Source organism: Schistocerca serialis, chromosome 9, assembly GCF_023864345.2.
Source record: "Schistocerca serialis cubense isolate TAMUIC-IGC-003099 chromosome 9, iqSchSeri2.2, whole genome shotgun sequence".
NCBI classification, from domain to species: Eukaryota; Metazoa; Arthropoda; class Insecta; order Orthoptera; family Acrididae; genus Schistocerca; species Schistocerca serialis.
Window position 1 is genome coordinate 399,742,917 of NC_064646.1, and position 23,621 is coordinate 399,766,537.

A 23,621-nucleotide genomic window follows, 5' to 3' on the forward strand; every position below is an offset into this window, starting at 1 on the left:
ACAGCATCGAAATTTTCTGTGACGGGCAGTTCTACTGATCACTGGCAAATGTTAGTTCTGCGCCAGTATTATAAACATTTTCCCTGGCAGTACTGTTTTGCACAACCTATATGTATAAACCATACATTGTATCTTTACTCAACGTTTCTTTATGTGATTTAAAAATATAATGTTAAAAATGTAATGGTTGTAGTATTATATGTGAAGTTCGCCACTAAGGCATTAGCTGTCATCTTCTAACTCAATCAAAGAGCTTCGTATCTTAACACACGTGTGCAGCAGACCTCTGTGGTTGTTTTAGTGAGTTTGGTAAAGAGAGGTCCTCCAGCCAGATTAAGGGGCAGGTGGGATTCGACGATGATGGGGATGAACTAAACTACGACTCTCCGGAGGAGGAGGAGGAGATTAGTGTTTAACGTCCCGTCGACAACGAGGTCATTAGAGACGGAGCGCAAGCTCGGGTGAGGGAAGGATGGGGAAGGAAATCGGCCGTGCCCTTTCAAAGGAACCATCCCGGCATTTGCCTGAAGCGATTTAGGGAAATCACGGAAAACCTAAATCAGGATGGCCGGAGACGGGATTGAACCGTCGTCCTCCCGAATGCGAGTCCAGTGTGCTAACCACTGCGCCACCTCGCTCGGTTGACTCTCCGGTATCAATGTTCTATGTGAGTGCTACTTTTCGGTAACTGTGATTTTTGCTTGCATGAGGTGTTCGCTGAGGAGAGGACAATCAGCAGAGATAATGCAATCTACTGGCTACCTCGATCGTTTGATCTCTATCGCTGTGATTTTTACCTGTGGGGCAGTCTGAATGGTCAGGTGTACTCAGTAATCCTCACACGCTGGAAGAGGTACAGCAGAACACTGAAAACGCTGAAATGCGATTTATCAATGTAGATGTCACACTGTGATCTCTTACCAGTATCAACTAACTGGCGTTGGCAAGTATATCTGGTAGCAAGTGTGTCTGTCCAGGTAAACATTATCACTGCAACGGTAGTGACATTTTTTCTCGCTTATAAAGGGTGCAAAACTGAGTACTGAAATCATTATGTGATATGAAAGGAACGATAATACACTGTGAGTGAATAATGTTTTCCCCTTGTTAAAGCCATCTCGTACTTCCAGAATTTTCTGCCATGTAGTCATTGATAAAGATTTGGAGATGTATTTTAAGTTTAATGATACGTAAGTGAGAAGGGTGGGAAGCACGAGTCTTCTAATTAAAAACTGACACCGGGAATAGTTGAAGCGCGGTACTTGAAGATACACATAATAGTTTAACCGTGCAGTGTTGAAAAAAGTCCATCTTGTGAATACACTACTGTTCAATATTTGGTAAAACTAACGTAGTGGACCTCCGCCCCCCTCCCCCGTATTTTCCGTAGTTTGCGTTAGATATGTGTATATAATGTGTATAATACGCATCAAAAGTCCTAGTCAGAGCCTCGTCCGTTATATAATAAACATTTTTTGAATTTACCGTGCAGTTATACATTTTGTGATAAAAGGTGCTTTCAGTATGCTTATATATGGCATGAACGTTATTAGGTTATGCTATGGGTCATTCTCATACGTTGACTTCACGAACATGCAATCAAATTACCTTCTTTCAGCATAACCAAGACTTCGGGCTACGCTACACAGCCAAAATATCAGGGGAGGGGGAGGGGGGGACGGAAGGGATGGAGAGGGGAGGGAGGAGAGCAAAACCACCTCGAGCCGGCCGGGGTGGCCGAGCGGTTCTAGGCGCTTCAGTCTGGAACCGCGCGACCGCTACGGTCGCAGGTTCGAATCCTGCCTCGGGCATGGATGTGTGTGATGTCTTTAGGTTAGTTAGGTTTAAGTAGTTCTAAGTTCTAGGGGACTGATGACCTCAGAAGTTAAGTCCCACAGTGCTCAGAGCCATTTGAACCAAAACCACCTCGAGCGCAACATACAAGTGCTGCTGCCCGGTAACCAAGCGTGAAACTTTTCTCAGAACGAATTAGCTTCTTCGTTCATTTCTTCGACGTAGATTATGTGGTGTCACCGCCAGACACCACACTTGCTAGGTGGTAGCCTTCAAATCGGCCGCAGTCCGTTAGTATACGTCGGACCCGCGTGTCGCCACTATCAGTGATTGCAGACCGAGCGCCGCCACACGGCAGGTCTAGAGAGACTTCCTAGCACTCGCCCCAGTTGTTCAGCCGACTTTGCTAGCGATGGTTCACTGACAAATTACGCTCTCATTTGCCGAGACGATAGTTAGCATAGACTTCAGCTACGTCATTTGCTTCGACCTAGCAAGGCGCCATTATCATTTGCTATTTATCTTGTGATGCATGTACCGTCAGACCGATGTTCACCAATTATGGATTAAAGTTAAGTATTCCAGAAGCTACGTACCTTTTTTTGCTAGTCTCAATTCCTTGTCATTTTCCAGATCTCACGCCAGCCTGCGTGAGCTTAAACACGTGCCTTTCGGCTACCTCATAGTGGCTTGGCTGTCTTGCCAAGTCACAACAGATTATAATTTATACATCAAAGTAAGAGTCGTAAGATCCGTAGAACTAAGTAGGAACGTCGGCCAATAAACGCCAAACGGCGCTGAAAGTTCAATGTTACTTTTAGTTGCAACTTGCAACTTCTAATTACGGTTGAAATCACAGCCAGATACCTTAAAGTTGTTACTGTGAAAACTACGACTTTTCACTCATTATGATTCGTAAAAAATATGTGATTTCTGTCCCACCTCTCGACATTTGATTGTAGTGGACTGGCTGCTAGCACTGTTCTGGCTGCCCTCTGCGTGCTGAATGCGGTAAAATGTGTGGACGCCTCTGCGCGTGTCGCTGTTTCTTGCATTTTGTAATGCACTCTATGACAAAAAAGTACTAGGCACCACGGAGGAATTGTCCGAATGGCACGGAAATCGATGGATGTGACGTAACATCTGCAGACAAGCAAATGATTAGAACTTCAGAAAAAGTGAGCAAGTCAGTACATGTTGGTCCACTTCTGGCCCTTATGCAAGCAGTTATTCGCCTAGACATGAATTGGTAGAGTTATTGGATGTCTTCTCGTGCCAAATTCTATCCAGTTGGTGCGTCAGATTGATAAAATCTCAAAATGGTTCAAATGGCTCTAAGCACTATGGGACTTAACATCCGAGGTTATCAGTCCCCTAGACTTAGAACTACTTAAACCTAACTAAGCGAAGGACATCAGACACAGCCATGGATGAAGCAGGATTCGAACCTGCGACCGTAGCAGTAGCGCGGTTCCAGACTGAAGTGCCTAGAACCGCTCGGCCACCCCGGCCGGCTGGAGGTGGTTTTGCTCTCCTCCCTCCCCTCTCCATCCCTTCCGTCCCCCCGTCCCCCCGCCCTCCCTCCCCTGATATTTTGGCTGTGTAGCGTAGCCCGAAGTCTTGGTTATGTTGAAAGAAGGTATTCTACCCCTCATAACGTCATCAATATGTGTTCTTTGAGCCATTTTCAACACACAGTCACCATTAGCACGTCTGAAAAAGTCTGCAAACTTACTCGCTGCACCATACTCTGACATGCACCAACACACCTATGCGTATGTGGACTGCGGCCAGCGCCACCGTGCGACGACCGCAGGTCAAATGCACCGCACGGTCATACCCCGAGGTGATTTAAACCCGCAAACCGCCCATCAGAGCGTTGTTTCACCATCTATCAGCTTTATCCTTAATTTATGAGCGTGAGTGCAGTAATAATCTTGCGAATTGTTCTTTTGATATCAGATTCACAGTTAAAAAATCACTGGTTTGGTAGCCGCTTCATGATAGGTACGTGGACATTAGCATTAAGTTGGGTAAGTCTGTTTGGTCCAGCAGCCTGATCTCAAACGAAAGCTTACCACATAAGTATGTCTTGGAGTCAGACTTTCATTCTAAGTGCCCACTGAAGTGATTTGGAATATTCAAATGGTGACCACGTGCTACGCACTTAATATAATACGAGGGTCACTACAAAAAAGACACGCACAATATTTTTTTTTTAAATCACACCTTTATTCTACATCTTTGCTACTTGTGGAAGTCATAGAAACATCCTTCTCGCTTGTGCTCAAATTTAATTTAAACTGTTTCCCAAATTACATTGTCGTAGTGCTCCATCAAGGTGGCTGTTGCATTTGATGCCCGTTTCAAGCAACGTGCAGTGTTATAGTAGTTCAAACGTGCTGGTTCTGATTTATACCATGCAGGTATATCGGTCTTAGTAACGGAGTGGCGTAAGACAGCTGAAAGAGACATTTTGTCTTTCAAGAATGTATCAACATACTGTAAAAGTACCAGAGGTATATGAAATAAATCTGAAGTGAAGAAAAAAGCATTGTACAGTTGTTTTGGAGTGACTCTTGTATAAGTTAACACACAGCCACTGAGTTCTCATGGCCAGCCGCTGTGGCCGAGCGGTTCCAGGCACTTCAGTCCGATACTGTGCTGCTGCTGCAGTCGCAGGTTCGAATGCTGCCTCGGGCATGGATGTGTGTGATGCCCTTAGGTTAGTTAGGTTTAAGCATTGTAAGTCTGGGGGACTGATGACCTCAGATGTTAAGTTCCCTAGAGCTTAGAGCCATTTTGAGTTCTCTTCGTGCATTTGCTCACAAAGATGCTGCCTCACCCCCTTACTGCTGAACATGTAATGAGAATGTGTACGTATTTCATGCAGAAATCTGTTAATGCGTCAGGATTGGCCAGAAGGGGAAAGCAGTAGGCACCTGTTGAGGTGAAAAATCAAACATATTTTTAACTGCATGAATGTTTAATGCCATAAAAAGGAAAGGCAGGCCTAGAGAAGCCGCCGAGACTGAATGGGCTGCCGCCCAAGAGAGCAGGAGATCAGAACGTCTGCTCAGATCGGAAGCTGCCAGCAGAAGAGACCGGACGGCGTGTCCGCTCCCGGTAGCTGGCCGCGGTCCCACCCCCACTTGACCACCGCCAAGCCTCTCTATTGATCGGCCAAATAGAAGATGCGCAGTTCGGTAACGTTATCTTGTCAGGAACACGTGAATTTAGCTGCTGATGGTTCAAATGGTTCAAATGATTCAAATGGCTCTGAGCACTACGGGACTTAACATCTGTCATCAGCCACCTAGACCTAGAACTACTTAAGCCTAAGGACATCACACACATCCATGCCCGAGGCAGGATTCGAACCTGCGACCGTAGTGCTGATGGTTCAACACGAGAGTTTCAAAGTGATCATGTCCGGTTCTGGGCAACGTGACTGAGACGCTGCAGGTAGCTGCCAGGCAGAAGGCGCTGACGAACATCAAGTGAAAAATAAAAATCAAATTTTTATACTAATAAATCCATTCAGTAACGGCCCCCACTGTACAAATCTTTTGGGAAATAGGTATATGGTTTCTGCACCCCAAGCTTGCCTCCATGTGGTCGTAACTGACAAATTGGGCTGACGAGACACATACTTGAAGCTTAAAATGTAATTGGAGCCCTTTAATGACACAGTTTTTTTTTCTAGTTCAAATATAGAAGTCGCACTGAAGTAAACTTTTTATTCACATTACCTTACGAGCCCACACATCCCATTTACTATCGGAAAACCACCTTGTACAAATAAGTACATTCACATTGCATGGCAGTGTGCGAAGGACAATGCGTTATGCCCTCGGCATCTGGCCTGCCCCTGTGGCTCAGCACTAAATGTGCTCGGCCGGACGGGATCAAAACGCAGTTCTCAGCGTTGATGACGGTGGTGGCTTGTGGCCGGCTGGACGATATTGAACAGCAGCAGTGCGTGCCCAGCTAGGTCGCTCAAGCTCGAATCCCGGTCCACCAGGAAGGCAGCCAGGAGCAAGCAGAAAGCGCAGTCTTCAAATGGTTCAAATTGCTCTGAGCACTATGGGACTTAACTTCTAAGGTCATCAGTCCCCTAGAACTTAGAACTACTTAAACCTAACTAACCTAAGGACATCACACACATCCATGCCCGAGGCAGGATTCGAACCTGCGACCGTAGCGAAAGCGCAGTCTGCTACTTAAACAAGGTCTGGTGGTGGCATCTTGCTAGCTCATTTTGGCTCGAATAATGGCACCGACCTTGCCTAATGACAATCGGCTGGCCAGGACTGAGTGTCCGGATTTTTCTACCCTGGTCCACTAACATTTCTGAGCCAATAGCGGTTTTGATCATCAGTTCAGGGGGTGATGCCAGACCGTTTTAGCAACCACGACACCAGTGGTCCAGTTTTCTCGTCATAACAGCAACTCTACAGCCCCGGTGGTACTGTAATGGGGTCTCTATTTATCCTTTCAGAAGCTCCAGGTGGCGACTACGCGATGTCAGCGCACTGAAAACATATTCTTGCGCCAGTGCACCTACGTAGTTCCTGAGTATCCCGCAAAAAGTCTACATCTACATACATACTCCGCAAGCCACCATATCGTGCGTGACTAAGGGTACCCTGCACTCGCAAATTGAGCGAGAAAAAATCGACGGTTGATATGCCTTCGTACGACTTCTAATTTCTCATATCTGATCTTTGTGGTCCTTACGTGAAGTGCATTTTGGAAGCAGAATAATCGTTCTGCAGTCTCTAAGTTTTCTCAGCAGGGTTTCTCGGTAAGAACTTGGCCCTCATCAGGGATTCCTATCTGAGTTCCCAAAGCATCCCTCAGACTTGCATGTTGTTTGGACCGACCGGTAGCAAATCTGACAGCCTGACTCTGAATTCATTCGATGTGTTCCTTTAATCTGATCTAGTGCGGGTCCCAAACACTCGACCGTAGCTTAAGAATGGGTCGTACTAGTGACCTACATAAGGTCTCCTTTATAGGTCAACCACACTTTCCTAAATTTTCTCCAATTAACCAATGTCGACCATTCACCTTCCCTAACACAATCCTCACATCCTTGTTACATTTCATGTCGCTCTGCAACGTTATGCCCAGGAATTTAAACAACGTGACCGTGTCAAGCGGGACATTACTAACGCTGTATTCGGACATTACAGGTTTGTTTTTCCTCATCTGCGTTAACTTTCATTTTTCTACCTTTAGAGTTAGCTGCCATTCATCCCACAAACTACAAATTTTGTCTAAGTTATCTTGCGTCCTCCTACAGTCACTCAACGAAGACACTTTCCTGTACGCCACAGCATCACCAGGAAAAAATCGCAGATTGCTGCTCCCCCTGTCCATCAAATCATTTACGTGTATAAGGAATAATAACGGTCTTATCACACTTTCCTGGAACACTCGTGACGACACCCTTGTCTCTGACAAACGTTCGCCGTCGAGGACAACGTACTGTGTTCTAGCCACTCACATATTGGGAACCTATTCCGTACGGTCGTACCTTTGTTAACAGTCTGCCGTGGGGCAATGCGTCAAATGCTTTTCGGAACTATGGGAACATGAAATATGCCTGTTGTCCTCCATCCATAGTCCGAAGGATGGTTCAGATGGTTCAAATGGCTCTAAGCACTATGGGACTTAACATTTGAAGTCATCAATCCCCTAGACTTAGAACTACTTAAACCTAACTAAGCGAAGGACATCACACACAGCCATGCCCGAGGCAGGATTCGAACCTGCGACCGTAGCAGTAGCGCGGTTCCTGACTGAAGCGCCTAGAACCGCTCGGCCACAGCGGCCGGCTCCGCAGGTTGAGTTTCGCACGACCGATGCTTTCTGAAACCTGACTATGTGTTCAAGATTACTGTAGCAAACCGATGTTAAGAATATTGGCCTGTAATTTTGGGGGTCCATTCTTTTACCATTCTTTTATACATCCGTCACCAGTTCCTTTTTCCATTCTTTTGGGATTTTGTGCTGTTAAGAGATTCGCAACTGAAACGGAGTTCCAGCCGGACCTGGTGACTTATTTGTTTCCTACACTTTCAGTTGTTTCTCTACACCAGGGATGCCCATTGGTATGGCTCCATGCAAGAGTCTGAGCGATGGTCAAACGATGGTACGTTTGTACAACACCGTCTTTATGACGTCGTTTTTCTGAATCAGTCACAATGGTCGTCCGCTTCGCCAAGCGGAACAGTGGCGCAACAGATTAAACCAGAAATTAGATGTAGCGGATCGTTTAGTAACAGTGCTGATCATACAAAGGAACTGAAATAAGATTCTGTGTGCCCCAGGAGCGGTCCTGGCGAACCGGCTGAGCGAGGTGGACGACTGGACGGTGCTGCTGGTGGAGGCTGGCGGCGACGAGACGGAGATCTCCGACGTGCCGGTGCTGGCAGCATACCTGCAGCTCAGCAAGCTGGACTGGCAGTACAAGACGGAGCCCCAGGGCACCGCCTGCCTCGGTAAGTCTCCTGCTGGCTGCTCCACTGAGCCAAGAGGTCCCACTGAACGTCTGCCCTAACTCGACCGTCCGTTGCTAGACGGGGACTCTTGTTCCAGAAAGGAATTACTTCGTTACTCTCCATCCCGACTGGTGAGTTGCGATGGGACAAGACTTTTCCTCCTGCGACTTTTTCTTCTGTGCCAATCTCTTTGTATCAGTATAGCACCTTTCCCAACATCTGCAGATGTTTGATGTGTATCCAACAAGTTTTGCCCTATATGACTTCTTCTGCTACCATGGTAGTTATTCCCAGAGATTTTAACACACGACCAGCCATCCTGTCTCTTCCTCGCAAGGAAAGTGCATGCCCTATGACGCTCAGCAACACAGGCAAGTATCTGGATAGGCGGTGCGTGGGTCTGCTCCTGTGAACTGCTTCTGCAATACAGGCCGAGAGTGAAGGAAGCGAGTAGGAGCAGGAGAAGCAAAGCACTTCGGTACTGCAGGTAGCTTTAACACTTTTAACAGAGTAAAAACAAAAAACAAGTAAATATACTTTGGCTAGGATGAGCACGTAGGTGTGAAGCCGTAGTCTGTGTCTAATCCTGTGAAGTGAGGATGACTTTTCCGTGTAATCTCAACACTAACAAATACTCGTTGCTGTTCAAATTTTAATTCAACGTAACTAACACAACGTCTCAATAGCAAGCTAGCCCACTCCGTAGTAGAAGCGATATTTCCAGGCCGTCTGCTGTTGATGAAATGGGCAGAAATCAAGACGGCACTCGCTGAGCCCTACAGCGTCAGCCAGGGGAGCTGTGGTCGGCGTAGTTAGTCTTCTGCCGTAGTGCCAACTTAGGAGAGCGTGCATCTACGTTGTGGCATCGCAACTATCGGCGCCACAAGAAAATAAATCATTTACCCCCAAAACAGTGGGCTGAGACATTCGCGTGCAAAACTGCGCGTCGTACCACGAGAGGCATTTGGATAATCACATATTCAAGATCTAAGAGAGGAAAGAAACAAAATATAGATATAACAGCACGAGAACGACAAATAATTCAATGTAGAGACTTATGTCCCCCTGATTAAAATTATTACACTATCTGAACAACAAACTATTTCTACTCACCTGATGGTTAAAGTAAAGTGGAACAGTATACACCTGACTAAGTCCACTTTTCAAATTAAACTTCACTTCTGCATTCAAGCAGTCCAGCAGCAAATGCCACCTAATTAAATATTCAAACGGTGATTTTGGTATCGCAATATCGTAACCTGCGTTTTGCCAATCTTACTGTAACATAAGCGTATATTTCGATGCGAAAAGTTATCTGTACAGAACAGAGATAAGTCTGGTAACTTAACTTGTGGCTTTCCACATGGTAGTCTTACAAAATCAACGATCCTTACAACGAAGCGCTTATATTACATAAACAAGTACATATCAAGAAACTGGCAGTATTTTTCTGCCCTATTCGATGTATTTTTGGTACTAGTTATATCAATATTTTGTTTCTTCGCGCTACCAAAGTTCCGCTCGGAGACCGTGAACAGATGATGATTCAAAGGCCTCACGTGGGAAGCCGCAAAATTTTGCTAGTGAATGGCTCAAACCACAGCTTTTGGTATGAGCGATTTATGTTCTAATAACAATTCTTGAAGTTCTGAGAGTTTGAGTACACGCACTCCCCTTGTAAACTTTTTCCACACAGTTCTTTCCTCGCCGACTCGGCAGAGTATTTCATTTCTTAACTTGTCACTTCACTTTGTTTTCAGTCCCCTTCTGTGACATTACATCTCAGCTGCATCGATTCTCCTCTTTTCCACTTTATCTACAGTACATGATTCACTTCCGTATGGTCTGCTGCTCCAGTCGTACGGACTCAAACATTTCTTTCTCAAGTTAGAGGCCTATGTTTTGCTGTAGTAGAATTGTTTTGTCGAGAAACCCTCTCTGCCTGAGCTAGTCTGCTTCTTACATCATCCTTGCTTCATCCGACATGCATTGTGGGCCCAAGGCAGCAGGATTCCCTCAGTTTGTCTTTTACTTCCTTTGTTTACCCCAGATGTATATTCTTTGCTTAATGGACTGTTCATTGCGTTCAGCACGCCAGCAAGTCTTCCTCGCTTCCCAAGAGTGCCTAGATCATCAGTGAATGACAAAGTTGATGCCCGTTCACCTTCAATTTTAATTCCGTTTTTGTATCTTTATTTTACTCCTTTTATTGCTTCTTTGACATACATGATGATCATTGGAAGAGATGATGATGATGTTTGGTTTGTGGGGCGCTCAACTGCGCGGTTACCTGCGCACTTACAAACTCCCAACTTTTGCTCAGCCCAATCTCGCCACTTGAATGAACGATGATGAAATGATGAGGGCAACACAAATACCCAGTCATCTCGAGGCAGGTGAAAATCCCTGACCCCGCCGGGAATCGAAACCGAGAACCGGTGCTCGGGATTGGAAGAGAAAGAACATACGTCCTTTTTTAATCCGAGGAGTATCAGGAGCATTTTATCTATTAATGAAACAGTTAAATTTAGCATCAGTAATATTAAACTATAATAACAACAACAATAATAATAATAATAATAACATAACAGTAGCTATGAGCTGTCCACCACTGCAGCAATAAACTCGGGTGAAGGAAAGACAAAACTCACAGTCTAGAATTAATGAAGCGCAGCGTTCGCAGTTCGAATGGATACAGCTGTAGGGGATTTTTCAAAAAATGAGGAAACTAGTTTATTCTCCAAATTTCCATTCACTAGTGGCTTATGAAATCATTCTCTGGGGAAATTCAAGTTGCAGTGATAGTATTTTCACAATACAGAAGCACTTTATAAGTATTATATCTGGTGTTAATTCGAGAATATTCTGCAGAGACCTCTTCAAGAAACTGGGTACTTTGACAACTTCATCACAATACAGATCTTCATTAAAGTCATTTGTCATTAACAATATTTCTCTGATCAAATTAGATATTGAAAAGCATGAATATAACACAAGGAACAAAAATAACCTCTGCAAAGACTTAAGGGGGTTAATGCTCGTATACATGCATTCAACAACCTACCAGAGCTCATGAAATGTCTTGTAGATAATGTACTGGACATTAAGACTGATATAAGAATTTTCTGTTGGGCAACTGCTCCTAACTCATTGAAGAATATCTTCACAGAAATCCAGAAGTGTAATGTTTTAGGTTAATGTACAATTAAAATCAGCACTGTAATACAATAATATGATGTCGTTTCATTGTTTTGCACCTAAATTAAATTAAACGTACATCTGTGACTTCTTTAAACCCGTTGGAAAGCATTATCCTATGGATCTACGGCATACGGCTTATGTAATGTAAAGTAAAATTGAAGAAAACAGATATAATTAAAATGTCGAGGAAGAACACGGCGGCTAAGATGAGGTGAAATCAAATGAAGATCAAGAAAGGGAAAGGCGGAGAAAAGTAAAAGAAAAAGTAAAGAATGATGAAACTATGTGGATTTTCTGCGGAGAGGGAGAAAAGGCATGTTTTTTCATCGTGCCATTAAGTTAAACTTTATCAGAAAGTGTTTCAGTTTCTTTACGAGATCGCACAGTGATCAAAGCATTGAGCCCTAGCGTAGGAGCAGCGATGTTCAAACTGTATCAGTATAGCCCTGTTTAACATGTACATGTATATACACACACATACTAAACGACATAATACATACTACACGAGCTATCGTTCTGTGCGTGGCGGAGGGTACGTTGTACTGCTACTAATCGTTTCACTTCCTGCCCTCGCAAATGGAGCTAGGGTAAAGCGACTTTCTGTGTGCCTCCACGAGCTCTAATTTCTCTTATCTTATGCTCGTTGTCCTTACGCGAAATGAACGTTGGCGACAGCAGCATCTTTCTGCAGCCAGCTTCGAATGCCATTCTCTAAATTTCCTCAACAGCATTTCTCGAAAAGAACGTCACTTTCCCACTGGGAATTGCCATTTAAGTTCCTGAAGCGTCACCGTACTATCTGCGTGTTGATCGAACCTGCCGATGACAAACCTAGTAGCCCAACTCTCGATTGCTTCGATGTCTTCCTTTCATCCGACCTGGTGCGAGTCTCAAATACTCGAGCAGTGCTCAGCATTGGGTCCCACTAGTGTTCTATATGCAGTCTCCTTTACAGATGAACCACATTTCCTTTAACTCTCTCAATAAGCCGAAGTCGACCATTCGCTTTCTGCATTACAATCCTTACATCCTCGTTCCACTTCACATCACTTTGCAACGGTACGCCTAGATGTGTAATCGATGTTACTTTGTCAAGTAGCAGACTAATAATGCTTTATTCAAGTGTCACGGGATTGTTTTTCATGCTCGTACATTTCTCTACATTTAGAGCTGGCTACCATTCATTACATCAATTAGAAATTTTGTCTAAGTCGTCTTGTGTTCTCCCACAGTGATTCAACGACGACACATTCCCGTAACCCTAGCGTCATCGGCAAACAGACGCAAATTGCTGCTCACCCTGCCCTTAGATCATTTATGCGTGTATAGAATAACAGCGGTCCTATCACACTTCCCTTGTACACTCCTGACAATACCCTTGTTTCTGATGAACACTCGCCGACGGGGACAACGTGTTGTGTTCTATTACGCAAGAAGTCTTTGAGCCACTCACGTATCTGGAAACCTATTTCGTATGCTAATATCTTCGGTAACAGTCTGCAGTGGGGCAGGAATATGTAACCTGCCTGTTATCCTCCATCCATAGTTCGCAGGTATAATGTGAGGAAAGGGAAAGCTGAGCTTCGAAAGAGCGATGGTTTCTAAAACCGCCCTAATTTGCAGAAAAAAGCTGTTCTGTTTCGTTATGTATGAACTGAGAATATGTTCAAGAATCCTGCAGAGAACCAATGTTAAGAATATTGGCCCGTAATTTTACGAGTCATTTCTTTTACTCTTCTACACACAGGATTCACTAACGCTTTTGACAAGTTTTTATTAAGTCGTTACTTTGCCTGTTTGGGTACAAATTTCGGAATGCGTTTTAACCTTCTTCCCAATGAGGTAATGACCTGACCCTTTCAACTTAGCCCACAACTAGATGACATTTCAATATTAACTCGATTTCGTATCTGGTGTGTGGTGGAGAGTACTTTGTCGGGTTCTCGGCTAGATCCTTTGCTAAGGTATGACGGTGATAATTGTTACATGCTTCGCGCATCGATCTTTTTACAACTACACAGATCTCTAGTAACTTTTGCCTATCGTCATTTTGCCCATTCTCTTTTGAATCGAGAGAGCAACAGTCACTGTTTCCTTAGGCTTTTCCAAATTTGAATATTAATCCACGGGGGTTACTTTCCTTCCATAATCCAGTTACTTTGCGTATAAATCTCCGGAGCGCGATTTACAATCAGTTCAGACTTTGGTTACAAAACCTCTACGTCCATCACATTGGAGTTAAATGATGTGCACTCATTGTTTAAGTGGATTTCTAACGACTACTTGTCTACTTTTTGTAGAAAAAATCCTCCCCTGCCCTTCTCGACGGGTTTATTAACTTAAGTAAACATCGTTGATATGATGACAACATGATTACTCATACCTGTCTCTACATCGACACCGTGGATAAGGTCAGCACTGTTTGCAGCTACAGGGTCTAAAATATTTCCATTGCTTGTGAGCTGTCGAACTAGCTGTTCACGACAATTTTCGGGAAACGTGTTCAAAAGCACATCGTTCGCAGTTTCATCAAAGAACTTCAGGTGAATGCCGCGGTCATTCCATCAAAACGACCGTGGCCGTTTCCCTGTTACAGCCGTACGGATTGGTGTTCGAACGCTAATGACTTCAGCGTCGACGACATTTTTAACTCCAAAACGCCTTTCTTACGTTTTCTTAAATGAAGCAAAATGGTTCAAATGGCTCTGAGCACTATGGGACTTTTCTGAGGCCATCAGTCCCCTAGAACTTGAACTACTTATACCTAACTAACCTAAGGACATTACACACATCCATGCCCGAGGCAGGATTCGAACCTGCGACCGTAGCTGTCACGCGGTTCCAGACTGTAGCGCCTAGAACCGCTCGGCCATAAATGAAGCACATCCCTAAATTTCGTCGTAGTCGTTTTCAAAGGAGGACAGTAGCAATGGATTGAGAAAAACGAGAAACTCTCTGTTTTATGTGCATATTGACAGAAACAGGTACCTGATAAACTGGTTTTTAAGCTATCGTTGTGATGTCATTACGTATATTAGTGTAAATAGCAGAGTACTGAGAAATACCCCAACTGAGACTATCGCAAAGATTAAACACTTTACTACAGCCACGTGGACTGGCTGCTGCATCTGATACGTCGGCATGTACAAATCATTGTGAACACTGACCACCACGACACTTCATGCTGCGTGCTAACGTTGCAGTTACATGACGCGGCACGAAAGGTATATAATCGGACCTGCCACGATTGAGGACTCATTGTAATGACGATCATCATCATATTGCGAGTACTCTATGGCTGGCGCAGCTTCTCCTTTTACGCATTCCACCTGCTCTGATAGTGCCAATCTCCTTCTTATAGTCCTCTGGTATCCGTTGCATCCGGGACATCTCGGCCCGGGCTCCCTCTAGGTCGACATCGCTTTCTTCTGTCCTCTGGGCTCCACTCTTTCTTTGGCTCTTGGCTATCGCCCATCCTTTCGAGATGGACACAACTTTTTAAATCTTTCGTCTCCATGGTATCTACTAATCATTTATCGATTCCCATAGCCTGTCTTCTTGTTGGTATGTGGTACACGGTCCAACTTGGAGATGCCTCAACTTCATATCTATTGCAAGCAACTTGTTTCTCTAGCCTTGTTTCCTAGCCACGTTTTTGCTCCTTACATAGCGATATTTTCAACAACTTGTTTGGTCTTTCTGTTACTTTGTTACGCCAAAGCACCGAGGTAAGGTGTTGTACGGTCCTCTTTCCCTACCCTTCACTTTTTCCGTTTGGTCGTATCACAGCACCGGATACTTAAAAGACAAAAATCTCCTGATGTTACTGGCTGAGAGGTTGGCTGATTTTCACGTAGTCTCTAACTTCACATGGAATAACTTGCGACTCTGAAGCGTAGAAATGTCTTGATATTATGTATAATTAGATTAGGAAAGACGTGCTTGAAATGAATAATAATGTTATTCAGATAAATGGTTGATGTTGTTTTTGTGTTCTCGAGTCCGAAGATTGGTTTGGTACGAAATTTCGGCACATGCAAGAGGACACCAGTGATGGACCAGACTCACACTTGAGTTAGCACAGACTTTAATCTTTTGCTAGTGTCTGCCACAGGTACAGGCATATATATGATTGGCTTCAGTGTTGAACATACTCGTATTTTCTGGACCGTGTGCACTACTCAGATGACTTTTATTAAACTGTTTTCTCTAAATAACGCCCCATTCACTTGCGTGGTTCGCTGCATACTGACGACTTCTCTAATGGAGGGCTAATTTCCGAATGTGCTTTTTACGATGAATGTAGCAAGAACGCCAGGAAAAAAGTAGTCTCTAGTGTGAGCTGAGTGAACTAGGTTCCCACTGCAGCCGCGTCTACGGAGCTTGTTGTCGCTTAATATTAAGCACTAATGTAAACAAATTACTGTTATTATCGGTATGCAAGTGACTGCATGAGCTACCTAATATCTTCCAAAACACCGCCCATAAAAACGGGATTTTTCCGGGGATCATACATCGTATTCTGGTAGTAGTAAAAAAGCAGGGTTAAGTGATTTAGTTAGCGTTTTGGCTAGAGACCGTTTGTACATCCAACAGAGAGATCATCTTACTGTAATTATTATACAGTATAGGATCAAAATTTGAATATTACTCACTTTCTCAAGCTTAGACAAATGGAGCAAATCGCTTGGTTCTTTTTGCATTAGATGTAGCCTACAGTGTGCCTTAAGTGGCTTATGGATGCACCATTTAGCTCACAGGCAGTTTGTGAGAAACCCTAAAAACATTGTTTTTGGGTACCAAAACCGAGCCGCGGATTCCAGGACGGGTATGCACAGCAAATGGTTGATTTTTTTGCAATACATTCCTAAGTTCCACATCTAGAATAACCGTGAAAACTTTATTAATACCTCTTTCCGTTTCTGAAATCCAGAGGTCAAAGTTACCCTACTTGCACAACTAAAATATGCACGTAAAATCCGGCGTGAAGCGAAAACATAATTAATAAAGTGACGCAGCATGGAGAGATATGCTGTAAAGTATAACCGTTACCATAAGATGGATTCTGGGAACCCTGTGTTGTTGTAATACTGAAGTAAATGCAAAATGTTTGTGCACATAAAATCCGTAGCAGGTGCAATATTATATAATGTTATGTTACTTCGATTTCACATAAGTAAACTATCAAAATTTTACTGAGCCATTAAGTTCTTTTGATATGACTATCATGCCCTGCTGTAGCAGGGAAAAGAAGGACATCAGCGGAAAAACGATCCTATGGGCGAATATGCTCCTGTTTATTAAAGGACTGACTGAGAAGTGGGTACCAGCTACCTCGTTCCACTTTCTTCAGCATCATTAAAAATCATCCAAAAAATTTTGGAATGGAAACGTATTCGCGCTTTTTTCTCCCGAGAGAGAAGCAGACAGAGGTAGTGTGAAAGAGACGGAAAAGTAAGAAATACTGGAAGATAGCAGACAGTGGCAGCCGTATAGAAAGAGCGAGGGAGAGAATACCAGTGTGAGAAAAAGAGAGGGACACAGTGCCAGTGGAACATAGTTGACAATGACAGAACAGTGCTAGGAAAAGAGCGAACGAAACAGTGCCAGTAGGAGAGGAATAGATATGGAGAAAGTGGAAGTGTGTGAGAGCCAGTGGTAATGAGAGACAGAGTCTACGATAACGACCAGGAAGAGAGAGATAGTGACAACGAGAAAAGAAAGCAGCGGTTGGATGGAATGAATGAGATAGTAGCAGCAAGAGAGAGCAAGAGGGAGACAGTGAAAGTGAGGGGAGACAATAGTAGTAGGATAGATTGTAGCTGTGAGTCAGAGGACAGTGATAAAGGGCACAAAGAGATAATGGCAATGGGGGTGAATGAGAGAATAAGAAGGGAAATGGGAGTGGATAGATACGAATGACTTACAGTGATGGACTAGTGGGTGTGAGCGAAATGCAGTTTGGGGAGTTTGTGGGGATGAGAAGTAAGTTGCATGTTAAGGAGCATAGATATGTTCGCATGTCAAATGTCTCTCGGAGATGATGCAGTTATCTGTCTGAAAAAAGCTGCAAAATATTCAATTACATCTCGATAGGGTTTCCAGTTGGTACAAAGACTGGTAACTTGCTTTAAAGTTTTAGAAATGTAAAATTTTGCACTTCAAAAGAAAAAGAACGTAGTATCTTATGGCTATAATATCAATGCGTCACAGTTGGAATTGGCCAACTCATAAATATACCTGGATGTAACTGTTGGAAGGGATATGTAGAAGAATGATCACACAGGCTCAGTCGTTCGTAAAGCAGGTGACAGACTTCGATTCACAGGTAAAAATCAAAGAAAATGCGGTTTACAAAGGTGATTATTAACGAAACACTTGTGCAACCCATCACTGCTCAAGTGTGTGGGACCTGTACCGAATAGGACTAACAGTGGATATTGAATGTGTAGAGAGAAGGACACCACAAATGATCACAGCTTTGTATGGTACACGTGAGAGCGTCACGAAGATGCTGAATGAGCTGAGCTGGCAGACGATTGAAGATAGACGGAAAATTTCTTTTAAAAGGCTGTTTGCAAAGTTTCTAGAACCGACTTTAGGTGCAACAAGGAAGAATATGTACTCTAAGGCGAAAACAACCGACACACCACAAAGGAGTTACCTGAACAGGACGGAAATCGTTAGATGTGATGTACATGTACAGTCATTCAAATCACAACAGTTTCAGATAAATGGATGAGTTATTCAAGAGAAAGATCTTCACAAATTGAGCAAGTCAACAACACGTTAGTCCAGTTATTCGGCTTGGCACTGATTGACAAAGTTGTTGGATGTTCTCCTGAGAGATGGCGTGCCGAAATTGTTCAATTGACGAGTTAGGTGGTCAAAATCCCGAGCTGGTTGGAGGGCCTTGCTCATAATGCTCCACATGTTCTCGATTGGCGAGAGATCCGGCGACCTTGCTGGCAAACGTATGGTTTGGCAATCATGGAGACAGTAGAAACTCTCGCTGCCTGCAGGCAGGAATTACTTTGCTGACTTGTAAGACAAGGATGGTTTCGCATGAAGGGCAACAAAACGGGGCATAGAATATCGTCGACGTACCGTTGTAGTAGAAGAATGCCGTAGAAGGCAACTAAAGGGGTCCTGCTACGAAAAGAAAAAACACACCAGAACATCACTCCTGGCTGTCACGACGTATGGCGAGCACATTCAGGTTGGTATCCCGGCACTGTCCAGGGCGTCTTCAGGCATTTTGCAAGTGAGCAGCCTTTACTTGTGTGTGTGTTACCGTAAATACAATACAGGAAATGTGAACTAGCAACTTAAATGTGTCACTGAGCTCAAAGCCGCATACTTACATGAAATCGAAAAGAATCCTGTGTGTATGAAAACCGAGCTCATTAATAAATAAGCAAACCAATAATATGACCCTGGTAAAATAAAGAAAGTGGCAGAACCTACATTGCACAAAGGAAACGAAACAATCACGTGTTATGAATCTCACCTGCAAAATGAAGTACTGGCAGAAAGAGCAACGCAGCAAGACTCCGCAACAGCTAAAAAAATACCGCTAAAAACTAACAACAGCTGGTCCAGGGGAACTGGTTTCACGATCTTGACACAGGATGCCAATGAAACACCTGACCAACCTTTGAAGTACTGAAATTTAAGTTAGGAAGGAACTTATAAAGAAAAAAACAATTATAGACTCTAATACGATTTAATCTAATAGCTTCGATGGTACAGTACATTAACTCAAGAGATCAGTCAGTAGAATAATTATCAAAAACTCGCTGTGTTGTATGTTTTTAATTTGCTCGGCTTCTGTCTCTAATATTTGCACGCGATCGATTATAGGCTATGATTCAATTCTGAGCTCGTTTTTTATTTCTTCCGATATTGTTTATAATTTCTCTTGGGATTGTTTCAACCGTTCATCTAATGTGTCAAACAGTGTGTTAGTTTCTTCCCTAATTTCGTCTACTTTATCAAATTTTCGCTCGAGCTGTGAGAAAATCCTCTGAAACATCGACATCATATCTGGAGTACCATCCGCATTTCCTGTCAGGATTTGTACCCGTAATAGTTTCCGTTACGTATTCCGAATCCATGTTGCTAACGGTATTTGCATTGGATACCGGCAGTTGAATGTTGCTTAATTCTTGACCGATTCGATCACCGTTTGTTACGTCAGAAAACTGATTCACATTACGTGTGGTTGTACATTCACGTGAATCCATTCTACTGTTATTATCTGATTCACAAGTCATATCAGAAACGGTAGTTTGCTGAATGATATTAACTGTTTCCGCGGTCATAGCGTCACTTTGTAGCATAAGCACGTTCGGTGAAGTTTAGCTGCGCTAAAAAAATTTGACCGTTACTGTACATATTGGAAAATGAAGCTGAATTGCGATAATGAATTGGCTTTTAATTACGATACAAAAACTGAAAATAAATTAACCAGACGCAAACATAAAAGCGTATCTAAGAGAGCACAACCTGCCTACCTTGACCAACAAAAATAAATTTTCCTACATAATAGACACACGTATTATAAAAACAGAATACACATAAAGTAAATCACAAGCTGAAAAGGAATTACATAAATGGTTAAACACTGTACTAACTACTAGCTGTTGCCGTTTGCGGCTGCCAAAACAATAATTTAATATTCTATCCGCTTCAAAGAAAACCAAATGGACGTATCCTAAGCAGGCTGTCGCCAAGTGTAAGTGAATAGCCTTTGCTTGTGTATGTGTTATCGTAAATACAAACCTGGGAACGTGAACTGAAATCTAAATGTGCCACTGAACTCAAAGCCGTATCACTTACACGAACCTGAAAAGAATCCTTTGTGTGTGAAAACTGATCTCATTCATAAGCAAATAAATAATCAAACCAATAATTTCACACTCAGTAGACATGGCCAGTGCGAACGGTTTGAAAGAAACGTATCCCCATAAAAAAACTGTAATGTCGACCTACATAAGAATGTAACCTGAAACACACGAAAATTTCTGCACTGACAGATGGCCCTTGTAAAATAAAGAAAGTGACAGAACCTACATTCCGCAAAGGAAACGAAACAATCACGTATTATGAATCTCATGTGCGAAATGAAGTACTGACAGAAACAGCAACACAGCAAGACTTAACAACAGCTAAAAAAATACTACTAAAAACAAACTGCAGTAGGTCCAGCGAAATTGGGTTCATAATCTTGACACAGAATGCCAATGAAACACCTGTCTCAATCTTTAAGTATTGAAATTTCATTTAGGAAGAAATTTATAAAAAAAATTATAGACTGTAATACAAAAATTCATTTAATCTAATAGCTTCCATGGTACAGTAAATTAACTCAAAAGATCAATCAACAGAAAATTATCAAAAGCTCGACTGTGACGAGAGTGAAGTGGACCAACAGTACAAGTCTACAAACATAAAAATAAACTTTTTACCTCATCAAATAATACCTTGTTCTTCATTTCAAAACCTTTTTTATGTCCGTACGCTATCCGACCATTGTTCTGTGTTCTGAGTCGTCATTCCTCCTCGTAATGAATCTGCATCTCATATAGTTCCAAAAGTGCGTTCATGCATCACACTGAACACTCAACGAATTCCCCCTGCACACCGCAGCTGTCCACTACTGACAGTCAGAGTTTCTACGACTCCGCATCTACGACTCTGGCATCGCAGACACAGATGCTGTTGCCTAACAACTGTGTCTCTGTCCACAGTTCTTCAAATACATCATTTTCCTTTAAAAATATTAACAAATCCAACAACATCATCAAAAGATCGTCGTCTTACAATGTATTCGCTAGCCATCGGGGCTCAATTCGAAGAGCGACTCACCACTGAAGGCAATTCTACTCCAACCAATGAGCCTCCAGGCCTAATGTGCGCGACACAACTGTTGGTGATCAAAGGTCGATAGTAGCCGGCGGACGGGGCGCCTTCCGCTCAGCTCCCTTTCTGTGAGCCGCCTACTAATGGTTCTTGTGGTCACTGAAGCACCAGTTGCACGTTGGATCGATGATGACGATGAATCCGGGGCTCTGAGCGTCTGACAATTGCTCGGTCCTCGCGTTCTATTGTCTCTCTAGGTCTTCCGCTGCTTTATTGACACTATGTTCGGCCATGGTTCACTTATTCCTGCCAACATCATCAAATTGTGGCATCGCTCCTATCATGTCGAACGATTCGACGATTACTACAACAGGCTTCTTTGAGCCAAATTATACTTGGTCTCTCAAATGCTGATATCTGCCTGTACTGTTCGCACGCCTGACTGTGAGGCATAGTTACTGTCCAAGTACCCGGGATGAAATTCGCAAACACTTTATGCCATGGTATCGGCATGTCCCCTGTTCACTTTCCTTGCGTGGTAAAATTGTCACGCATTCATACATCGGCCGCCAAAGTTTACAGTTGAGTTTCTTCCGTCGATACCTTTATCAATATCAATTTGTGACCAATTTGCATAACTCCTTCGTGGCGCATCATTTCTTTTTGTCTTAGAGTGTATTATAACCTTTTACGTATTGCTGTTAGAAGGACAGTGAAGAGATGATTGTTTTAATTACAGCACGTTCAGAGGCATTTAAGCAATCATTCTTTCCACAATCAATATGTGAATGGAACGAGAGGATGTTCTAACAACTGGTTCAGTGGGAAGTATCCTCGAACATGCACTTTGCAGAAGTTTACAGAGCGTGGATGTAGATGTACAGTATTTAAAAAATACAAGTGGCCCCAACGACAAGTCCGGAAACCAATGTGTGTTGGCCGCGCGGGATTAGCCGAGCGGTCTGGGCGCTGCAGACATGGACTGTGCGGCTGGTCCCAGCGGAGGTTCGAGTCCTCCATCGGGCATGGGTGTGTGTGTTTGTCCTTAGAATAATCTAGGTTAAGTAGTGTTAAGCTTAGGGACTGATGACGTTAGCACATGTGTGTTGAAATAAGAGGCTATCTGTCCACTCATCCCCACCTGTCTATTATGTAGAACCATACATCACAGGCACTTCTGCGTGCGGTTACCAAACGTTCTGACACATCCTTTGGCCCTCTTTCAGGAGCACTGCGTTTTCTTTCAGATATACCTGGCTCCATTAGAATTACGTCACGTACAATCATCACACTCTCCTGTAACGTCTGGATGTTCTTGATTTGTTGGGCACAAACCAATGACGTTAAATGTCCCCATATCAATAATCCAATGGATTCAGGTCTGGTGAAAGGGGAGGCTATGCTGCCATGCCTCCGAGATCAATCCATGAAACTTTGCTGTGTGGTACCCACGCAAGATCCGTAGAAAATGGAATAGCGTCCCGTCGTGCATAAACCACAATCGTCTACTTCCTGCGAAGGCAGCGTTCTCCAATAGCGCTGGCAGTTCATCGGGCAGAAATCAGTGATTCAAAGCATGTTTTAATCTTTTTGGTAAACTATATGGCGCTATGAGTCTGCCACCGACAATTCCTGCCCGTAGACTGATGCAGAAACCAACCTAAAGAGTCACATTCATGACTGAGGATTTACATCTGCGCACAGCTGCATATTGTGGTAAGTGGCTATGCTGTCACTTTTGAATCCCGCCTCATTCAGAAATAAACTGCAGGCAGTGAGCTGCGTATCTTCACAGGCCCGTACCTCTACAGGCATTTGTTTCTGAATATACTGTTATGGAAACTTTTTTCTAGTTTCACCCAATACTACCTCCTGTAGGAATACATGGCACATTTTTCAAACCTTATATTTCATGCTTGTCAAAATAGGTAAACCAGCTTACACCATCCACACCTTGGAACAAATGATGTAAGATGGGTTACCTATCTATAGGTGCATGAAGTATTTACTGGGCCGGTTTTAGTTTGCCCACAGAATAGATGTACATGGGTGGGCAAAATTTAAGGACAAAAGAAACGTTCACATGATGTGTCACTGCTAAGTAACGGAAATCGATGAAAGTAGGACCAAATATAAAAAGAATTACTACAGAATAGTACAAAAGATAACTGAGAGAAATACACAATGAGATGGACAGAAATGACACTTCTTTCAATGACAATAATTACAGTGAATTCACTGCAATTTATGATG

At 43.3% G+C, this 23,621-nt stretch overlaps 1 protein-coding gene across 1 annotated transcript in view; it reads left to right on the top strand.

Annotated features, from left to right (window-relative positions):
- The window catches only part of LOC126419203 (glucose dehydrogenase [FAD, quinone]-like), a 165,719-nt gene that overhangs the window by 73,250 nt on the left and 68,848 nt on the right, over positions 1–23,621 (top strand). The window contains exon 3 of the mRNA XM_050086339.1: positions 8,133–8,303. Within this exon, the coding sequence (XP_049942296.1) occupies positions 8,133–8,303 (171 nt within the window). The remainder of the gene's footprint in view (positions 1–8,132; positions 8,304–23,621) is intronic.